This window comes from Argentina silus, assembly GCF_951799395.1.
Source record: "Argentina silus genome assembly, chromosome: 3".
Classification (NCBI taxonomy): domain Eukaryota; kingdom Metazoa; phylum Chordata; class Actinopteri; order Argentiniformes; family Argentinidae; genus Argentina; species Argentina silus.
Genome location: NC_139657.1, coordinates 1,992,869 through 2,002,868, shown reverse-complemented (window position 1 = coordinate 2,002,868; position 10,000 = coordinate 1,992,869). Strand labels below are relative to the sequence as shown.

Genomic DNA, 10,000 nt, shown 5'->3' with positions numbered 1-10,000 from the left:
GGATCCATTCATTATGGTGATTACATTGGCACTGATTGTGGACAAGGGCCAGAGACCCTTGGCTGCATCCTAATGCAGTTACCGATACAGCAGATTGCTACAGATTCATCATTACAACCGGCCAGATAAAACCCTTATTGATACCTGAATCACTTCTGTGCTCTCCAGGTCCCACTGCTGCACTCCCCCATCCACCTGACCTTTCCCTACCCTGCATAACCAATGTCCTTGTCTTATGAAACAAATAGCCAATAAGAAACTCATTTACATTTCCTGCAGGACATTCATTACAACGCAGGTACAAAGAATAACAGAATAAACAACCAGGTCGACAGCAGGGGAGGCCGGCGGAGGTAGAAATCGGAGGCCGGCGGAGGTTCGAAATTGCAGTACGGCCTCATTGTAACGCACGGAACGGAATGAGGAACGGTGTCAGGTTCCTCATTCCGTTACACGCGTGACAATGAGCCGTCCCTCCGATTCTGTACCTCCGCCAGCCTCCCCTGGTTCATACATTACGGTGGGTCCCTAGCAACCGAGTCCATGGAGGCGTAGTGTGAGAGAGAGAACGTGAAGCTTTGAAATGAAACATAAAGGTAATTAGCAACGCCTTTGAGGTATTTATAGGCTGTTGTAGGCTAATTTTGTAGGCTACTTTTCATACAAATGGAAGGCTAATGTAGCGCGTGCCTCAGCATGCGATACTGTTATTGTCCTTTGATCTTAAACAGTAGCCTGTTTTCTGCAGCGGGGCTGATAGGCCCAAGGCCAGTTGCTTTTCGACAGCCACTCCCCGGCTTCAACAGGACTTACTCCAGGCCTATTTGGAGAACCATTTCCTAACATCAGTGTCCATCAGTGTCCTTTGCGTGAATACAATTGTCGTAAAGTGCTTAAGTTACCAGAACCTGTTGGTGAAACCAGAGAATTTAATGTGTTGCTGGAGTCTCCATTGTTCTCTACCCTCGTTCGCTACAAACTGCAGTAAGTCAACAAACGGGAGATCATACGGAACGGGACTAGAAAGCCCAACTGTGGAAATTCAAACGATCTCGTTCACGAGGCTCGAAGCACCGGGCTCTGAATCGGCTGATGTCTATAAGACTGTGAAGATGATTTAGTATGACTTAACACACAGTCTCAGGCACTATCATAGAATAAATACATAATAAATTCAGTTTTAGTGTCTGGAGTTGTGAGCAGTGGGAATGCTGTGTAGTGCTGTGGGTGCATCACAATACATTCAAAGTAAGCCAGTAATAAAACCCCCTCCCTGGAGAATAGGCAGGCTGCAGGCTAGAAGAGGATCTGTACATGCAGTCCCTAGTGTTGACAGTGGACTTGTCAGGGCCATCACAGGGAGGCAGAGAGAGCCCTGGACACACACGCACACACACACACACACACAGACACGGATACACACACACACACGCACACACAGACATGCGTACACACAGACACGCATACACACACACACACACGCACACACGTACACACGTACACACGTACACAGACCCAGATCTCCAGCAGGGTGTGATGAGCTGTTTAGGAAGGCTGTGGATGCATCTCAATCGCCCTCAGATGCTTCCTCTCCTTGCCTCCTTTCCTCCATCATTCCCTTGGCTGTAATCTGAACGCACAAGTGAAAAACTCAATGTGAAGAATGCCTACCTGTCCTTCCAGTTCTTCCATCTCAGTGCAGATGAAGGGAAGGAAGGAAACAGGGAAAGGAAGCCACTCTAGACCATTGTGCTTCACCGTGACCGAGCCGGGCTGAGGAGAAGTGAATCTCAGTGGAGATGAGGAGGAGGAGGCCACTCCTAAGTATGGAGGTTCACCCTGTGTGACTGGGCCTGACGGAGCTGAAGAAGCCGGGCAGGGCAGGGCAGGCCTTATAATGACTGGATCTCAGAGGAGAGCAGCAGTGACCTTTCCTGCTGAGGCAGAATAATGGGACTTCCCATGGTGCCTGCAGGGGGCCTGTGGCTGTGAACCTGTCTGGCTCAGGGAGATTGATGTGTTCTAACAGGCCCAAAGAGGCTCTCACACAAAGACACACACACACCGCCGAGCACAGACACACAGACACAAAGACAGACACATGTGGACGCGCGCGTGCGGACACATACACACACAAAGACACACACAAAGACACACACACACACACACACTCGCGCGTGCGGACACATACACACATACACACAGAAACACACACGAGTGCAGACACACACACACACGCGCAGGGGAACAGTTGTGACTGAGCAGGGGGCACACACAGCGATGATTGAGATGTCAGGGTGCAGACAGCACTGTGAGACGGTGCTTATTTGGCTCCTGAGTTTCAATCCCAGGGGGTGAGGGCTGAACAGCTGCTGTTGGTGGCACACCGGACTTCAGGGACTCATTGGCCAGAACCACAGGACATTAAATCTACTCCGAAACTATAAAACATCTTAATTAAAAAGACGCTTTCCACAGAAAGTGGGACTTAGTCCAGGAGATGGCTGAGAAACCGGTCTCTTAAGGAATTAACAGATGCAGTGTATAATTTTATTTTCTGTCAAAGCATTTTATTTGGTGTCAAATCCATGTTTTGACGTAGCAAGCAGAGAGAGTTCTCGAGGTGTTCCTACATCACAGCGTGAGGCGTGTGTGTACCGTGTGTATGATCTCCCTGTCTGGCTCAGGGAGAATGATGTGTTCTAACAGGCGTACTCACACACACACACAGTCACACACTCACACACACATAGAGAGACAGTTCTGACGGAGTGGGGAACACACAATGTGAGTGGTATAGGTACCGTATGTGTGAGAGACTGTCGGCAGACGATGCTTCCTGAAACCTAACCGCGCGTGTCGGTGTCTAACGATTACAAAACGCATCTCTTTCTCACACACGTGCTATTTCCAGAGGTGATAATTGGGCGGATGCTTGGCGTGTGAATGCGGCTCGCTGTGAACTAACGGAAACCCTTAACGGTATCTCCGGAGCGGTATGGTGTCGGGTCAGGGAGGACATGTTTTATAAAGACCAGAGGCCTATTCAGGAGACTTTACTGAATGTTCGGATCAGGGGAGGCTGGTGGAGGTAGAAATCGGAGGACGGGCTCATTGTAATGTATGGAATGGAATCAAGAATGGTGTTTGATACAGTTTCGACGTTCCTTTCCATGCCTTACAATGAGCCCGTCCTCTGATTTCTACCTCCACCAGCCTCCCCTGGTTCGGATAAAAATGTGCTGTGTAGATCATGCTGTATTAATGTTAGTTCTATACATCACACTTCTATCTGCCACTGTGATCCTTTAACCTCTCTGAATGAACACAACCACAGACATTCAGATGCTGCCAATGTTGCCGTGGATCAATCCAATGCTCATACATCTGTGTGGGAAGGTAATGTACAGGGAAGGTAATGTACAGGGAAGGTAATGTACAAGGAGAAGGGTTGATAACCTGGACTCAGCGCTGCAGACCTTCTTTTACATTTACATGTATGGCATTAGGAGACGCCTTTATCCAAAGCGACTTACAACAAATACATTTGTTTTAGTAAGTGAATCATCTGTCCGTCAGTCATCATAAGAAAAAGTAATCAATGCTCAGACCAGGGGTCATAGGCAGTCACAATGCTAGAAGGATTTTTTTTTTTATTAACAGGAATGAAACTTGTACAGGGGGGGTGAAGAGATCATTCAGATATGAACCACGTGTATGTAGCTACCGTGCTCCTCAGATACCGTGCTCCTCAGGGGAGACTGAAGTTGGAGCTCTTCGTCCCAAACAATCATTTTAAGTCCTTGGTTAGGGACCAGCTCACAGAGGCATGCTCTTGTTTTCATCAATTAGTTTGTGTATTTTACTGTGTTGCATATTCAATGTGTTGTTTTGTGATTGTATTCATATTGTGAACGGGCCCCACCGTAAAATCAGAGACCTTCAGGTCTCAGTGTGTTTTCGCTGGTTAACTAAAAGCTCAATAAAACAGTAAAGTAAAAATAAAATGTGGACTAATGTTTTGTGTTTGTTTCGCAGGACAATGTTGACCTGGGAGACCTCATGTTCTCCCTGTGTTATCTGCCCACGGCTGGGAGGCTCACCATCACCATGATCAAGGCCAGGAACCTCAAGGCCATGGACATCACTGGAGCCTCAGGTAGGCATATACCAGGATTAAAGGGTTGGTTCACGATTTTTCGATTTATAGTCAGATGGTTCCTTACCTTGAAAGTAGGCTATGGGCCAGGATAAACTTTAACCCATGGGTCAGGGTTGTTCAAATAGCCACTACTAACTTCAGCTAGCTTTAGCCTCCGCTAACATAGAAACAATGGTAGTGAAGGGGGCTAAAAAACTACAACTCCCAACAAACTAACAAACTAACTTCCAACCATGTCAGAGACTTCATTTGAGGTCAATGTGTCCACAAATGTTCCCTCCCATTGTTTTTTGTTAGCGGAGGCTAAAGCTAGTATGTAAACAACTCTGAGCCATAGATTAAAGTCCCCTCTGGCCCACGGACGACTTTCAAGGTGAAGAACCATCTCACCACACATTAAATCCTGAACCAACCCTTTAAACTGTGACCTGGACTACAGACCTTAGTTCAACAGAGCACCTCTACTGAAAGTGCCCTCTGGCCCCTAATGGCTTAGGGGGTAAATATGTGTGGATCCTCCTGACTCAATGCTGAATAACCATAACAAACTCATCAGCTGTTCTAATACGATATGACAGCCATGGAATATTGATTTGCCGTTCCATTCTCATATAGTCTATTAATCACATGGTCCTATGGGCAAACAGCATGACTAATGATATCAATTTACCCAGACTGCTGAGGGGGCAGCATGTCATCTCCCCCTCTCCACCCTGTATCAACCTGGAGAGGTAACACCTAATAACACCTGTACCCCCTTCAGTTTACCCTCTCCACCCTGTATCAATCTGGAGAGGTAACACCTAATAACACCTGTACCCCCTTCAGTTTACCCTCTCCACCCTGTATCAACCTGGAGAGGTAACACCTGATAACACCTGTACCCCCTTCAGTTTACCCTCTCCACCCTGCTGTCCCCCCTCTCCTCAGACCCCTAAGTGAATTAAGGGGTACACTATCACCTTTTAGTTGTACCTGTCTTGAGTTAACCCTCTCCACCCTGTATAGACTTGAAGAGGTAACACCTAATAACACCTGTACCCCCTTGAGTTTACCCTCTCCACCCTGCTGTCCCCCCTCCCCTCAGACCCCTATGTGAAGGTGTCTCTGATGTGTGAGGGCCGGAGGCTGAAGAAGAGGAAGACCTCCACCAAGAGGAACACCCTGAACCCCGTCTACAACGAAGCCATCGTGTTCGATGTCCCTCACGAGAACATCGACCAGATCAGCCTGCTCATAGCTGTCATGGATTATGATCGGTGAGGAGACTTCCTGCCTGTAAAGTGTCTTGAAGACACTCACTGTACGATCTCATTGTCGTGTTTTGCTTTCTGCAAATACACAAGTTTGAGGTGGCTTTACTATAGTAAATTCATAACAGTCGTGGACTACAATAGGTTTGACTATCGTATTGAGTCCGAAAGCAATCTGTTCTATTGCCCATATGAACGCCTCAGAATACGACCTATGTTTACGTACAGTACCAGTCAAAAGTTTGGACACACCTTCTCATTTTTATTATTTTCTACATTGTAGATTAATATTGAAGACATCAGAACTATGAAGGAACACATATGGAATTTTGTAGTAAACAAAAAAGTGTTAAACAAAAAATATGTTTTATATTTTAGATTCTTCAAAGTAGCCGCCTTTTGCTTTGATGACAGCTGTGCACACTCTTGGCAAGGTGTGTCCAACCTTTTGACTGGTACTGTATGCGTGACCACGTAAATTACGAACTTTGAGTAATTAAGGTTAGGGTAAATTGTTGTGGAAGGCCTTCGAAAATATTAGCACAAGCAACAAGAATTAGCACAAAAAAAGCTGTTTACCAAGCGCGAACCGAACCAGCGGCCTTCGGGTTGCAAGTCGGGCAGTTTTGTCAGGCGTCGGCAGTTCCCCTCGCGGTCGACGGAGGTGTACGTGAAGCACACGTAAACATCAGCGGCCGTTTCTTGTGGCGTGAAAACATCGGAACATGCGTCTGTATCTCGGGGTGAGCAGGTTGCCTGAAGAGCCGCTGCCTGACAAACAGGGAGCGGAGACAACAACAACCACTAACTGGTTGACAAAGTGTTACTAAAACATGGGCTTGGAAAGCAAGCAGCTGGCACTCTGTTCGCAGAAACCCCCAAACCCAGGCTCTGGAGACCACGCAAAGTGTTGGATGGACATAAAATAAACATCGCTGATTGGATGGTGAACACAGTGTACGGACTGTCTGCCTCCCAATGCAGCTCACAGTAAATATTTGAGGAGATGTATGACATAATCTGCTGAACGATATTATAATCACGACACCGAGGAGATGGTTCGCAGACAGGGACATGTACCGAGGACCAAGGGGAGGCTGGGGGTGGAGGCAGACATCCGAGGGACGGGCTCATTGTAATGCATGGAACGGAATAAGGAACGGTCCTCGATACAGTTTCGATATTCCGTTCCGTGCGTTATAGTGAGCCCGTCCTCCGATTTCTGCCTCCACCGGCCTCTACCGACAAGGATATCCTCGAGAACAACGCTATTTACAGGGTTTTTTACACTTGTATGAAAAGTGAGGGGAACTAACTAACATTTGGTGCCGCAACTTGCGAAGACACACAAAACACGGAAAAGATAGTATACTGCAGGGGCGCTTAGCGGCGTAGCACACTAATGCGTTTATCACGTAATCACAAGGTTCCTGGTTCATCCCTCCTCTCTCTCCCATCCTTCCTGTCAATCTCTACTGTTTCTATCCCAATAAAGCAGAAATGCCTTAAAAATATATTTAAAAAAATAATTTAAAAAAAGATAGTATACTGCAGAGTGGTATATTAGAAGAGTGGCGCCAATGAATGCGGTCAGTTTTCTATTGGCTAACGCCTACGTAGACTCAAATAGTTCATTCACGTGAACCGATGGCGCGAGTTGCCAGGCAAATATTGCTAGCTTCGATTCTACTTTTCTAACTGAATAGATACTACAATTTCAACTCTGAAACTTCTTAGTTATAATGAAAGTGGTGTTTTTATTGTTTTACTTGAAATACGCCATTTCGTTTTGGGGCTGAAATGCTTATTTACCTCAGTCACTTCCCCTTTCCAAGGTCTTGTTAGCCCTGTCCACTTACAGAATCAGAATCAGATCAGAATCAGAATCAGAATCAGATCAGAATCAGAATCAGAATCAGAATCAGATCAGAATCAGAATCAGATCAGAATCAGAATCAGAATCAGAATCAGAATCAGATCAGAATCAGAATCAGATCAGAATCAGAATCAGATCAGAATCAGAATCAGATCAGAATCAGATCAGAATCAGAATCAGAATCAGAATCAGAATTATTTTATTTAGCCAAGTACATTTGCACATACAGGAAATTGACTTGGTTAGGTTGGTGCACGGGACATAAAAAACAAATAGCTTTACGTACGCTTGCGTCATTCTTCTAAGACACCACTCTGGTATACTGTGTGTTATTGTCAAATAAGAACATGAATGAAGATTTAGTTTTTGTTTTTGCAGTGATGCAGGTTGTCTGAAGTGACGTTGTGCGTTTCCCTCCCTGTCTCACAGCGTCGGGCACAACGAGGTCATCGGGGTGTGTAAAGTCGGTATGGAGGCTGAGAGCCTCGGACGGGACCACTGGAACGAGATGCTCTCCTACCCCCGCAAGCCCATCGCACACTGGCACCCACTCATAGAGGTAAGGGTGTGTGTGTGTGTGTGTGTGTGTGTGGGTGTGTGTCAGTGTGTGTGTGTGTGTGTGTGTGTGTGGGTGTGGGTGTGGGTGTGGGTGTGTGTCAGTGTGTGTGTGGGTGTGTACGCATGTATACATGCATGTGTGTTTGCGCAGGTGTGTGTGTATGTGTGTGTGCATGCGTGCGTGCACAGGTGTGTTTGTGTGTGCGTGTGTGCACACATGCGTGTCTGCGTGCACACGTGCGTGTCTGCATGTACATGTGCATGCCTGCGCACACGTGTGTGTGTGTGTGTGTGTGTGTGTATCTGCACACATTTGTGTGGCGTTTGAAGTTGGAAGATCAAAGCTTGTGTGGTACCTAAAATAAGCAGCGTAGGCCTACAGCATGTATCTGATCAGGTGTGTGCGCTCAGCTGGAGAAGGGGTTGGTGAAGGTACGAGAGTCTAGTTTCCACTTCTATGGCTTCGGCTCCAACCTCTAGTCCTCGCTCACGCTTGTAGCTCCAGCTTGTTGAGCTCCCAAAACACAGTTGCATAACAGAGTTACATCATCCACATCAATACTTAACTCATTTCTGTGCATTAATTGTCAAAACAAACCCAGAAGACGAGGAGGCCTAATTTACGGATGAGCTGTTTTTTTTAATTTATTTTTTTAATGTTATTTGGGAAACTCTTCAGCGCACCAATTAAGCCAGGATTGAAATAGCTCTTGGTCGAGTTTAAACATTCATAGGGAGTTTTTGACACACAATTCATTCATATTCACATCCGAGGTTAAGAGCTGGGAGTGGAGCGGAGATGTAGATGTGATACCACTGACATCTTGTCATTATTACTGCAGGGCCTCTGATGATGCTCTCTGCTGCGCCGGCTATTAGCTCAGAGTTGAGACGTTGGAGACGGCCCAAGAACAGGATAATGGCTTATTTGTGTTACTTCAAAGGCTGAGAGATGTTTTTCTTTGGGGATAAGACTGGCTAAGGCATTAGGGACACACACAGAGAGAAAGAGAGAGACACACACACATGCAGACACGCACACACGCACGCATGCACGCACACACAAAAGCACAGACACAGACACAGACACCCACACATTTTTTTTCGCTCAAGGCTTTTAATGAATGGGTGTTTTGAAGTCTTAGTGCAAGACTTACTGACTCTCAAGACCACAGACACATCAAGACTTACTGACTCTCAAGACCACAGACACATCAAGACTTACTGACTCTCAAGACCACAGACACATCAAGACTTACTGACTCTCAAGACCACAGACGCATCAAGACTTACTGACTCTCAAGACCACAGACACATCAAGACTTACTGACTCTCAAGACCACAGACACATCAAGACTTACTGACCCTCAAGACCACAGACACACGGCCTTATGTGGCTCAGTTGGTAGAGCATGGCGCAAACAACGCTTAGGTTGTGGGTTTGATTCCTGCTGGGACCATATATACTGAATAATGTATGCACTCACTGCAATGTAAGTCGCTTTGGATAAAAGTGTCAGCTAAATGGCCTATATTACTATTACTATATTACACATCAAGACTTACTGACCCTCAAGACCACAGACACATCAATAACTCACACCCCTGGCCACTTGAGCTGAGGTTATGCTCTCTATACACACACACACACAGACACACACACACACACACACACACACACACACACACACACACAGACACAGACACACACACACACCATTTTAAAGTGCTCAAGAAGCCTCACATCAGTCTCTTCCCTTGAGCTGCTCTAAGGCAGTTATAAAATGTTTAGGAACACAATCAGAGAAAAGGCTGCAGAGCCATCCTCATTTCATCCTCATTCCATCCTCATTCTATCCTCATTTCATCCTCATTTCATCCTCATTCCATCCTCATTTCATCCTCATTCCATCCTCATTTCATCCTCATTCCATCCTCATTCCATCCTCATTTCATCCTCATTCCATCCTCATTCCATCCTCATTTCATCCTCATTTCATCCTCATTTCATCCTCATTCCATCCTCATTCCATCCTCATTCCATCCTCATTTCATCCTCATTCCATCCTCATTTCATCCTCATTTCATCCTCATTTCCCATACGACTGGATGGAAAACATGCTGGTGGAACTAACTAGACTCCAGAGGAGG

The 10,000-nt window shown here is 46.1% G+C and overlaps 1 protein-coding gene across 1 annotated transcript in view; it reads left to right on the top strand.

Annotated features, from left to right (window-relative positions):
- Nucleotides 1-10,000, top strand: part of syt9b (synaptotagmin IXb) — a gene marked incomplete at its 3' end in the record, with an annotated part of 31,290 nt that overhangs the window by 19,830 nt on the left and 1,460 nt on the right. The window contains exons 4-6 of the mRNA XM_083667059.1: nt 4,039-4,159; nt 5,250-5,421; nt 7,721-7,850. Of these exons, the coding sequence (XP_083523185.1) occupies nt 4,039-4,159; nt 5,250-5,421; nt 7,721-7,850 (423 nt within the window). The remainder of the gene's footprint in view (nt 1-4,038; nt 4,160-5,249; nt 5,422-7,720; nt 7,851-10,000) is intronic.